Source organism: Tupaia chinensis, unplaced genomic scaffold (genome assembly GCF_000334495.1).
Source record: "Tupaia chinensis unplaced genomic scaffold, TupChi_1.0 Scaffold000054_1, whole genome shotgun sequence".
In the NCBI taxonomy this organism is placed as follows: domain Eukaryota; kingdom Metazoa; phylum Chordata; class Mammalia; order Scandentia; family Tupaiidae; genus Tupaia; species Tupaia belangeri.
The window spans coordinates 1826740-1839504 of NW_006159512.1; the positions used below are offsets into that span (position 1 = coordinate 1826740).

The 12765-nt window shown below is 37.3% G+C and overlaps 1 protein-coding gene across 1 annotated transcript in view; it reads left to right on the forward strand.

Annotated features, from left to right (window-relative positions):
• TMPO (thymopoietin) overlaps window positions 1–11726 on the forward strand; it is a 37964-nt gene extending 26238 nt beyond the window's left edge. Inside the window, exons 6-10 of the mRNA XM_027775551.1 lie at window positions 8584–8703; window positions 8802–8897; window positions 9280–9390; window positions 10681–10769; window positions 11433–11726. Coding sequence (XP_027631352.1) covers window positions 8584–8703; window positions 8802–8897; window positions 9280–9390; window positions 10681–10769; window positions 11433–11718 — 702 coding nt within the window. The 3' untranslated portion in view covers window positions 11719–11726. The remainder of the gene's footprint in view (window positions 1–8583; window positions 8704–8801; window positions 8898–9279; window positions 9391–10680; window positions 10770–11432) is intronic.
• The last annotated feature ends 1039 nt before the right edge of the window (window positions 11727–12765 follow it).

The following is a 12765-nucleotide window of genomic DNA, read 5'->3' on the forward strand; positions in this document are numbered from 1 at the left end:
GAATGCTCCAAAACCTGCAGCTTTTGAACACCAACATGTTAGAACTGGAAAATCCAACATGCCTTCATATGATAGGCCATGCTCAACACACTGCAATATAAACACTATATAAGATTACCTTCAGGGTATGTGTATAAAGTGTATGTGAAACATAAATGAATTTTGTGTTCAGATCTAGGTTCCATCCCAAGATACCTCATTTTATATATATGCAAATATTTCATAAGTCCAAAAATTTTAAACCTTTTCTGACCTCAAGAATTTTAGATAAAGGTGTTCAACCTGTACTGTAAACAATTAGTCTGCTAAATGTGGCTTGGGAATTTTTTTCCTTGTCTTTAGGATATATCCCTCTTGACTAAAATTCAACATACTATGTTTAAAGTAATTTCAAAGAATTTTTGTCTTAAGGAACAACTGGTTTATTATCTGTTTATAGCATTGCTTTTCTTTCATTTTTAAAAATTATTTAGAATATGTAGGTAGTTTAATCTAGGCAAGATAGTCATAAACCCTAACTTCTATTAGCCTTTCTATCTATAGATAGTGATTTGTATTAAGTCTTGATTTGTATTTTATTTTTTTTTGAAAGTACAAGTAAACACATAGATATATAAGTAAATATATCTGTATATGTGCCCTCTTAAATAAAAGTCAGGCTACTTTGTACATTCCTTTCTGTGTTTAACCTAAACACATAGTCTGGAGATCACATCAGAATGTATGTGTCTTATGCATTGTACAGCTGTTTTATGGATATACTGTAGTTCATTCAGTCTCTTTCCTTTTAGTGAGTATGAGTTGTTTTCAGTTATGAATAATGCCAAGATGAATTAACATACAGCCTGTTCAATGCATCATTTTATATTTTGCAGTTTACCTTGGGGAAGTCTAAAAATGAAATAACTAGATAATTTTACTATATGTTACCAAATTCCTCTCCATGTGGTTTGAAACATCTTGTATTCTCAGCAGTATTTTATGAAAGTACCATTCTTCTTTAATTGATTAATCGATTGATTGATTGCTATATGGGGTGTGTGATCACAGAGAGACAGAGAAGAAAAGTAAGAAATCACCCCCTAGGAGGGACGGGCACATAGGCATATATACTTACCCAGTGTGAGTTTCAGGCCACTAGATCCAGGACTCAAACTGTGGTCAACTGTGTGGAATTCCAGTTCTTTAACCACTACACCACCAATGGAGGAGTCAGGATTGCGGCATGGCCATTCCCCCTTGGGAGTGATTTCTTAACTTTCTGTCTCTGTCTGTCTCTTTCTCTCTCTCTCTCTCTCTGGCAAATGCGCGTGCCCTATAGTAGAAATCTCTCTCTCAAAACAGAATACCATTCTTTAATGGAAGAATTTGACTGGACAGGGTGAAGGAGGAGGACTATAGATAATTAAAGAAATTAAACGAGGACCAGTCTGAAGCATGGTGGTTAAGATGGTTGGATCATAGATGGCTGACTAAGCAGTTTTGGTCCCAGACCTGCAGACCTGAAAAACATGCTGGGCGCATGTGTGCCCAAAATCTAAACAGAAGGAAAAATGATGGATATTGGATTCTAGTATGACCATTTTCCACAGGGCATGTTTCTTCCTCTCTTGGTCTCTGTCAGGTGTATGTTAAATCTGTTAAATGAGTAAATATATTTGGGTCATGTTTTACCTAAATTGGAAGTAAGTGTTTTAGAGTAAATTGGGTTTTAATCATCTTAATTTCTCTCTCTCTCTCTCATTAGTTTATTTATTTCTCACATGAAAGAGAGGTGCACCACCAATAGGGTCTTCACACCACAATCCAACCTGAGTCTCAGCCAGCTGAATCACGTGCATATGCCCACCATGCTTGGGAAGATTGTGGGTCGTGAACCAAGGACCTTTCCCATGTGTTTCCTGTTGTATTGCCATGGCACCACCACCTGGCCTCTATACTTTATTTTTATAGCCTGGCTCTGTGTGTTTTTTGTTTAGAGTTATATTTTTAATTGACCTTTTCTTTCCCTTTTTTTTGGTTATAAGATGTGTGCCGTTGAGAGAGAGAGAGAGAGGAAAGTGAGAAATCACCCCCCCCATGGGGTTTGGGCCTGCCACAGTCCATTCTCTTCCAGTCTCCTCTCAGCATTATTGGGCACACATATACATGTGCCCAGTGTGATTTTTCATGCCACCAATCTGATACTCCAAATGTACAGCCATCCATGTGCGATCTAGTACTTTTAACATCCGTACACCAATTGATAGAGGTTTATAACCTTCTTAATAACCCAGCTCCTGGGACCAGCAAATGATGTAATGGTTACATCACTAGACTCCCACATAGTCAACCACAGTTCAAGTCCCAGACTCAGTGGCTTCAAATTCATGCCAGGCATGTGTGCGTGTGCGCCCAAATTCCAAGAAGAGAATGGAGGAGAAGGGATTATGGCATGGCCATCCCCCCCTTGCAGTAGAGTTCTTGCTGTCTGTCTGTCTCTCTCTGGTGAGCACATGTTGCCCGATAGCAAAAATCTCTCAAGGAAGAAAAAATAACCCAGCTCCTGGGACCAGCAGGTGGCATAATAGCTATGCTGCAGTTCAAGTCTCAGACCTGGCAGTTTGAAACTTTGCACTGTGTATGTGTGCCCAAAATCCCAAGAGGAGAATGGAGGAGAAAGGATTGTGGCATGGCCATCCTCCTTGGGGAGTGATTTCTCAACTTTCTGTGTCTATCTGGCTCTGTCTTTCCGGTGAATGCCGCACCGTAATGCAAAAATCTCCCTAAGAAAACTAACAAACCCAGCTCCTATATCTCATGTACCTCAATTACTTATAGTCTTCTGTATATCCTTTCCCCTAACAGGTTATCACAAAGCACTGTGCAAAAGTTTTTGTTACTTCTTCTTGTTTCTGTGATAAATCAGAACTTTGTCTAGAGTATCTTGCTGAATGAAGCTAGATAACACTGCGTTAATTTTGGCCAGAAACCATAGTATAGCAGTCACATTGTAAATTTTACCTATAAATGAATCTTTTTTTTTTTCAATTTGCCAAAGGATATAAGCAGGGGGAGAGAGAGGAAAAGCAAGAAAGCGGCTCTTCCTCATAGAAGATAGTCACACTGCAATCTTCTCTCCATTTCTCACTTCTTGTGGGGTTTGAGGCTCACAAACTTTTGTGCCTAGTATGTTTCTCAATTCATCTGGTCCAGAACTGGAACTGCACAGTTGACCATGTGCTATCCAGCTGCATTAACTACTATGCCACTGTCCAACCCTGAATCTCTTTCAACCTGTAGTTATTTGGTCCATGTTACTAAATAATTATAATAATCAATTATAATTTTATTGAGCTAGCCCTGTAGCATAGTGGTTAAGAGAGCCTGATTCCAAAAGGCCAACCTTGGTTTGTGCCCCAGCCCTAGAGGTTTGAAAAACATACCAAGATGCATGTGTGTGTTTAATCTCCAGAATGTCTTTCCTGAATATTGAGTGTAGTGAATTATTGATGCTTTAGATTCAGCTTTAAAACATTTTTACTATTTCTCTATTTTATTTTGTGTGTCTTACCTAATAAAGTTTAGTAACTGGCAAAAAGAAAAATAAATAGAAGTGTTACTGATTAGCCTTCCTTGTAGATGATTACTTCTAAATTAGATAAAGATGGGAAACTTATAAAATTGGTTGATTGTCTTTTTTTGTGGGGGGGAGTTTTTGCTATAGGGTGCATGCGCTTGCCAGACAGACAGAGACAGACACAGAAAAGGAGAGATCACCCTCAAGGGGGAATGGCCACGCCACAATCCCTTCTCCTCCATTCTCTCAGGATCTTGGGCACGCACGCACACGCGCCCTGCATGATTTTTAAGCCACTGGGTCCAGGACTCGAACCACGGTCAGCTAAATGGGAGTCCAGCGACATAGCCATTCCACTAACTGCTGGTCCCAAAATTGGTTAATAGTCTTCAGCTAGAGAATTTATTTAGTCTAGTGGCATGGTGGTTAAGGTGTTGAATTCCACATAGGTTACAGCACAGTTCAATTCCCAGACCTGGTAACTTGAGAGAGACACTAGTTACATTCTCAAAATTTCAAAAGGAGAAATGGAAGAGAAAAGATTATGGGGAACGCTTTCTTAACTTTATTTTTCTCTCTTTTTCCCTCTCACTCTCTCCCTCCCTCTCCCTCCCTGTCCCTGTCCAGTGCTCTCTAGCAAATTAAAAAATAATTTATTAAATCTGAATAAAATATTAATGATCTAGGAGTATTCTTAGGTATTCCCACAGCAACCAGTAAACATCTCTCTCTCCTTCCACAGAAAAAATAAACAATAATAAACTTGGCTTTTATCTTCAAGGATAACTAATAAAAATGTAAACATGTTTTCCAGTTAACCATAGTTGCTTCAATTAAGACTTGGCCGAAAAATTTCATAAGATTATTTTTGTTATGTATTCAAGTCAGCAAATAGAAAGTCCTGCAGTTGGGACCAGTAGTTGGTGGAATGGCTATGTTGTTCGACTCCCGTGTGGTCAACTGCGGTTCAAGTCTCGGACCCAGTGGCTTAAACTCTCACCGAGTGTGTGTGCGTGCATGCCTAAGATCCTAAGAGGAGAATGGAGGAGAAGGGATTGCAGCGTGGCCATCACCCCTGGGGATTATTTCTCTCTCTCTCTCTCTCTCTCTCTCTCTCTCTCTCTCTCTCTCTCTCTCTCTCTCTTTATGGCAAGTGCACACACCCCGTAGCAAAAACCTCTCCAAAGAAAAAAAAAGTCCTACAATTTGGTAGGTGACTAATTGTAAGAAATAGGGCTGCCCTACTTGCTTTTACCTTTATCTGGTCTTTATATGGTATCAGTTGCATAACTGATAACTTTGTTAGTTCTTTTAAGTAATATAACTTTAATTCTTTGAAAAGTTTTTAGATACTGAGTATGCATTGTTAATATCAAATATATTATCAATCTAGAATATCTTATAAATCTAATTATTTTGAATGGCACTAAAGGGAGCAGTGTTGAAGGTTGTCTATTTTGGTTTTTATTTATTTATTTTTAGCTTAGTTTTGAGATGTAACAATAACTTCATTACCAGTTATATTACCTTCAACTAGTTGTTCTCAAACTTTGCTTCAAATTAAAACTCTCTCAGAAGATATAAAAATTAACTATACTCAAGACCTTCTAGCAGAGATTCTGATTTGATTGGTTTGAGGTAGGTTTGGGGGCATTTAATACTTTTTAAAGCTGTCCTGTTGATAGTGTTTAGCCAGAGCTGAGAGCCTCTGATTAAAACTGTTTTTGAATTCAAATAATTAGAATGTTGACTATAGTAAACATGTATTTTATGTGTGTGTGATTTGTTTACAAATTCGTCTTTTGGCTGACATTAATTTTACATTCGGCAAATACTTTCTAATTGATAAGATAAAGAATCCAGAAAATTTAAATTGTGAGTCAAAATAAAAGTCATATAATGTCCATTTTAAATATGGATAAGTACAGGTCATGTACATGAGATCATATCTGTTTTTTTGTTTTATTTTGTTTTGTTATACCGTGAATCAAATTTCCCCAAAAGGGGAATTTTATTGATTACTTTATTCCCTTACCAAAAGACCAACTATAATGAAATGAGGTGACCATTCACTTCAAGATTTTGTCGTCTTCATGATAAAAAAGATGAGGCTTAGCACTGGATCACTTGACCCTTTCTCTTATTTCCTCCCAGTGCAAAATGTTTCTATCTCTTAATAGCCAGCATTCTCTTAGATCTGCATTTGGGCTCAGCACATTCAAGCCTCAGCACAATCTTCTCTCTAGTTTTTGCCTTTTTCTGGAAAATAGGCTTAGTCTGTCCACCATAGCCACTCTGCTTCCTGTCATAACGCCGCTTTCCCTGAGCATACAGAGAATCCTTGCCCTTTTTGTACTGCGTCACTTTATGAGGTTGGTGCTAGCCACACTTCTTTACAGAAGGTCTGGTGGGATTTAGCTATATTCACCATGCTTGCGGGCCTGCTATGTGCACAGAAAGCCATGTCTGTCTGTTGTGGGGTCTTGGTAGTAATGCGTCCTACCAAATAAACATACTTGTTCAATGACCGCTCTTGTCATAAAAGTTAAAAAATACCTTTATTTAAATTTAATAAAGACTGACTTGAACATAAAACAACCAGCTATCTCAATAAAATATTAGTTTGAAAGCACAAATGACAACATAAGCACCTTCCACAAAAATATGAGTTGTCAGAAAAGTCATGATGTATTTTTTCTGATTTTCTATGCAAAAATGCTGCATTACTTTTCTGACAACCCAATAACTAACTATTGATGAATGTTCTCTAAATAAGGAATTTAACAGAGTTGCCTGGTTAATAGCATTGAAATAAAAACTCTTTGCTACTTGGAGTGCAGAATCTCAGGCCCCATTCCAGAGCGACTGAGTCAGAATCTGCATTGTAACAAAAACTCCAGATGATGGATAGTGCACTTTATAGTTTGAGAAGCATTGACTTAATGGGTTTCAAACTAGTGTGTAAGAACTGCAAAATTGTTTTCTAGTGAGAAATCAAGTCAACCTTTTGGAGAAAAATGTATCTTTGACTGAAGATAACAGCTACTGTTACCTTTTTTTTTTTTTTTTTAGGAATTATTTTATTTTATTTATTATAATAATTATTATTATTGAATTTGGCCAGAGAGAGAGAGGGGAAAAGTTAGAAAGCAAGCCCAGGTCTAAGATGGACTCAAACCACCATCGGCCATGTGAAAGTCCAGTACCTTAACCACCACATCACCTGCCGGCCCCATCTTCCTATCTTTTTGTAGTGAGTCATGGGTGGCATTGCTATTTGGCTGTGACATATTAAGCTTACATATTTATGAAAGGATGAGCACCAGGTTCTTTGGCTGATTGATTTTGACTTTTTGGGGGCGGGGGGGAGACGTTTTTTTGTTTGTTTGTTGTTGGGTTTTTGTTTGTTTGTTTGTTTGTTTGTTTGCTATAGGGTGCATGCGCTCGCCAGAGAGACAGAAAGCGAGAAATCACCCCCCCCAAGGGGGGATGGCCACGCCACAATCCCTTTTCCTCCATTCTCCTCTCGGGATCTTGGGCATGCACACACATGCGCCCGGCGTGAGTTTAAGCCACCGGGTCCGGGTTGCGAACTGCAGGTTGACTACGTGGGAGTCCAGCGACAGCCATTATGCTAACTGCTGGTCCCTTGATTTTGACTTTTCAAAAACAGTTTGACAGCTGGACATTATTGAGTTAAGATAGCTATGTATGGATTATAATTTAAACTGATCCTACTGGGACCAGCAGATAGTGTAATGATTACATCTTGACTCACATGTGATCTACTGTGGTTTGAGTCCCACACCCGGCGACTTGAAACTCAGGCCAGGTGTTTGTGCCTGCATGCCCAAAATCCTGAAAGGAGAATGAAAAGAAGGGATGTGGTGGCCATCATAGCCAGGCAGTGATTTCTTGCTTTCTGTCTCTCCAGCAAGCATATGTGCCCTATAGCAAAAATCTCTCTTTAAAAAAAAAAAAAAAAAAAAACTGATTCTACTAAAGTAGTCCTAATCACGTGAAAGGAATAATGGTGGGGCCAACAGGTGGCATGGTGGTTAAGGTGCTGGACTCCCTCCCACATGGCTGACTGCGGTTTGAGTTCTGGACCTGGTGGCTCGAAAATCACACCTGACATGTACATGCATGCCCAAAATTCCAATAGGAGAATGGGAGAGAAGGGATTGCAGTGTGGCCATCCCCTGTGGGGGATGATTTCCTACTTTCTCTCTCTCTCTCTGTTTCTGTGTCTCTCCAGCAAGTGTACGTGCCTTCTGGCAAAAAGCTGAAAAGAAAAAAAAAGGAATAATGTTTACTCCATGTTAACAATTATAAAATTTGTTTTAAATTTTATAATTTACTTTTGTTTTAAAATAACTGACTTGGGGCTTGCAGATTACATAGCAGTTATGTCGCTGGATTTTCCCACTTGGAGGACTGTGGTTTGAGGCCCAGACCCAGTGGCTTGAAGTGCATACTGGCACTCACGCATGCCCAAGATCCCAGGAGGAGAATGGAGGAGAAGGGATTGTGGCATGACCATCCTAGGGAGGGGGTGTGATTTCTCACTTTCTCTCTCACTGTCTGTCTCTCTCTCTCTCCGGGTGAACCCACACATCCTATGGTAACAAGCTCTTTAAAAAAGTAACTGACGCATAACAAAACACTTCTTTATAAATCATGATTAGTCTGCTCTTTGTTTAGACAATAAGATACACAGGTGCAACACTAGAGCCGAATAGCAATGAGTCACAGAAGGAACCCGTGTTGATCGATGTGCTTTTTCCCCCTTCACTTTTATAATTTCGGAGCTATGATAGGTAGGCTCTAATAAATTTGCCATCTTTAAGTGTTTTCCGCTGCTATATGTAAGTTCAGTCGGTGCTTTAAGAAATATGAGAGCTTAGCATGGTTTGTAAATACTGGCACTTGGAGACTTTATGGCTTCACAGTGTGTTGTTATAGCCATTATTAAGGTGTTTGATATTAGAATATGACTTTTTAATGTGTTGATGCTTGAATAGAGCTATTCTCAACCTGGAGTATCAGAAACTGAATGGACAAGTGGATCTTCAGCAGGCGGACCTCTGCATGCATTAACTAGGGAATCCACCAGAGGGTCGAGAAGAACTCCAAGAAAAAGGGTGATGCAAGGCTTATTGCTTAGAATTGGTTTTCGGATTGGTAGGGTTTTAGTGATTATTTTATATTTATTGTTTTTGTTTTGTTTTCGAACTAACAGGTGGAAGCTTCAGAACATTATCGTATAGATGGTGCAATAATTTCAGAGAGTACTCCCATAGCTGAAACTATAATGGCTTCAAGCAACGAAACCTTAGTAAATATGTTTTATAAACTATACAAGTGGTATTCTTTGTAAATTACTCTTTGATTGGAAGTGGGGAGGTGGTGAATTTTGGCAAATCTCAAATTTACATGTTTTTAAACTTTTTCCATATAGTTCTGAGTTTTAGAATTTTTCAATGTAGTCCGTTTTTTGTTAATTCATTATCTGAGTATTTAAGGATACGTTTTACAAAATATTTGGAGATTGACAAGGCTTCAAATGTGTAGCACCGAATATTCGTTTCTAGGCTCTGATGCCTAGGTTTTTATTAATGTAAGGTCAGATATTATAGAAGTACAATTTTTTCTTCTTTTACAAAGTATCTTTGTTATGTTTGGATAATTCTGAGTCTGAATAATTTGAATCTTGGCAGGTTGTCAATAGGGTGACTGGAAATTTCAAGCATGCAACTCCTATTCTGCCAATCACTGAATTCTCAGACATACCCAGAAGAACACCAAAGAAACCATTGACAAGAGCTGAAGTAAATGAATAAAATTTAGATCGATGCTATCATTGATCTTACAAAGAGGAAATATTTGTGTATATATATATATATATGTGTGTGTGTGTGTGTGTGTGTGTTTATATATTTTTTTTTCGATGTGGGAGGGAGCAGAACTTTTTTATTGGATCTTTAAAGACACACTTTGGGAACCAGCAGTTAGCATAATGACTATGTCGCTGGACTCCCACGTAGTTGACCGTGGTTCGCGTCCCGGACCCGGTGGCTTAAAACTAAAGCCGGGCGCGTGTGCGTGCGTGGCCAAGATCCCGAGAGGAAAATGGAGAAGAAGGGATTGCGGCGTGACCATCCCCCCTGGGGGGTGATTTCTCGCTTTCTGTCTCTATGTCTCTCTCTGACTGGCAAGTGCACGCGCCCTATAGTGAAAATCTCTCCAAAAAAAAAAAGACACACTTTTACTACTGAAAGTGGAAATTAACTAATACATGATAGTATGATATACTAATACTATCCTCTTGCTAATGAGTACTTCTTAAGTTCCAGTTTTTAAGGGAATGGTCAGTTGTATGCTGCTTATAATATATTGTGTCTGTCATGGGTGCAAGTTTGAGAGCGATACTGGGCTGTGTGAGTTGGCTATACTTTATTTCATTGGAAAGTCAAACTTTAAAGTGACTTTGGATGGTGCTTGAATTGGTTAACCCCTGTGTAATTAAGCTTTAAAGTACTAACTGCATGGTGCATTATAATTGTAATGAATTGCAACCAAAGGAGATGAAACATTTACTATTTTCATCTGGTCATGAAGGTAAACACAGGAAAATAATCAAGCTAAAACGTTTTTCCTGGTTTTTAAGTTGGGAAGATTGGATTGACTCTAGTTTAAAATGTAAACGAACATTTGTTAAAGGTCCGTGTTAATTGGGTATCCTCTATATTTATTTGACCATTATTTTATTACAGAATTCTTAACAGAGAAACAGTGTATCTTAATGCTTTATTCATGGTAAATTAGTGAGAAAATTAATTTTGTCATATGAGATTACTGAATTATTACTATTTCTCCCACTTATGTGATTGTGTGACAGTCCCCCACCCTCAACAACCACATAATATTTTTATATTGAAAAAATTTGGAGAGAGCCTTGGAAGTTTGTGCCTACCTAGATGATAGTAAACTTAAAAACAGCAGTTTTAAAAGCTAGGGTAGATTCAAGGGCATTTTGCTCTCTAAAACTTTTTAAATGGTGTTTTAAGTATTGCATATTTACACTAAATTTTAATTTGTGATTTGTTTGTTTCTATTAGGTGGGAGAAAAAACAGAGGACAGAAGAGTAGAAAGGGATATTCTTAAGGAAATGTTTCCCTTTGAAGCGTCTACACCAACAGGAATTAGGTACTCAGATACATTGAAATAAATAGTAGCGTGCTCCTAGGGAATATTTATTTCTAATTCTTCATCACAAAGTTATTGTATCTCTGTTCTCAGAATTCAACTATTCTTTTGGGAACTGTTCCTAAAAGAACAGTTTAATTCCCGTAAGTCATCCATTCATAGTCTCGAAAGTTAACGCAGTTTTATGGTAAACTGAAAGATTGTAAATAAATAAATCTCATTAACCTATTACTTAATCCATATTTTAAAATCTAAGCAGAAACCTAATAAGATGGAAATCACTTTTTCCCAAGTTTCTCTTTTTTAATTGAAAAGACTGTATTTAGATAAGTTTGCTGGGTTATTTCCTAAGGAAGGAATCACAAACTACCTTTTGTTGTTTTTTTCTTTGCTCCTAAATATATTAGACATGAAAAACTTTAAAGAAGGCAAGTTTAATGAATACCAGTGTTCTGAATACTTTTTTCTAATAAAAGATGCATTTACTTTTTGAAATATGTAGAAATTTTAAGTAGGTCGATTGGCCTCACTTCTTTGTGTCAGTTTTCCATCATTACCTTTTGTAATGTGCTTAGAATTAGGATTGTCAATGACATGTATGTTGTTTATCTAAATCATGACCTTATCTAAAATTATTTTTTCTTCCTCCTTTTACTCCAACAGTGCTAGTTGCCGCAGACCGATCAAAGGGGCTGCAGGCCGACCGTTAGAACTCAGTGATTTCAGGATGGAAGAATCTTTTTCATCTAAATATGTTCCTAAGTATGTTCCCTTGGCAGATGTCAAGTCAGAAAAGACAAAAAAGGGACGATCTGTTCCTGTATGGATAAAAATCTTGCTGTTTGTTATTGTGGCAGTTTTTTTGTTTTTGGTCTATCAAGCTATGGAAACCAACCAAGGAAATCCCTTCCTTAATTTTCTTCCTACTGAGTCTAGAGAATCCAACTGAAATAACTCTTGGGCACATTCAATTTGGTCTCCTGTTTTTAATAACTTGTATAGAAAAACATTTGTGTATACTTGTTGACTCAAGAACTAAAAATGTGATTTCACCTCAATAAATGTAGTATTCCATTGAAAAGCAAACGAGATATATAGATGGACTTCATTAAAATGTTTTGGACTTGGGACTAGTAGGAGATCACTTCGTGCCATATGAATAATCTTTTTTAGCTCTGGAACTTTTTTGTAGGCTTTATTTTTTTAATGTGGACATCGTACTTCATTTTTGAGGAAAATGTATATTGTTTTTGTGTATTTGGGAAATAAGGGCAAAACATGGTAGTATAATGTGAAACTACACATTTAAATACTTTGAATTCTTACAGAAAAGATTTTAAAAATTATTCTCTGCTGAATAAAAACTTAACATATAAAAACAACAAAATTCAGTAAGAGGAAAGGTAACTTGGTTGTACTTTTTGTAACTGCAAGTTCGATAGTGTTGATGAGGAAAAGTACAGCAATAATCTCTTCTGTAACTTATTAATAGTAACGTTATTATTGTAGCCCTATCTTAACTCACTTTTTAAAAGGTTTCTAGTATCATGAAAGGCCTACTTCAGTGAGACCCATTAAAATACCAGTTGATTTTTAGCAGGGATCTTTTGGTGCAACATAACGCAAGTTTTTGAGACCTGTTAGCTGGCTACACGTTTCTTAAAGCTGTTAGCTAGCTATAAGGCTCTAATTGGAAATTTGTACTTTTTATTTACAGCAAAACATTTATTTTGTCGATCCAATATTTTGTCAATCCAATTTGCTACCAAAATATTTTTTAGATAAATGTGTGCATGTGTTTGTTTAGAAGTCAGAAACCTTAAACACTGGTCTTATTCTCCATTGGGACTCATTATTGCATTGTCTTCTGTTACCAAAAACAAACTTCGCCAAGTTTTTTCGCCCTATATTTCTCAACAAAATTTGGCTAAAAAGTGCAAAAAGTATTTGCTTTTAAATGATATAATAAGCAGTAGGTAATGCTTAAAGTTGTAAG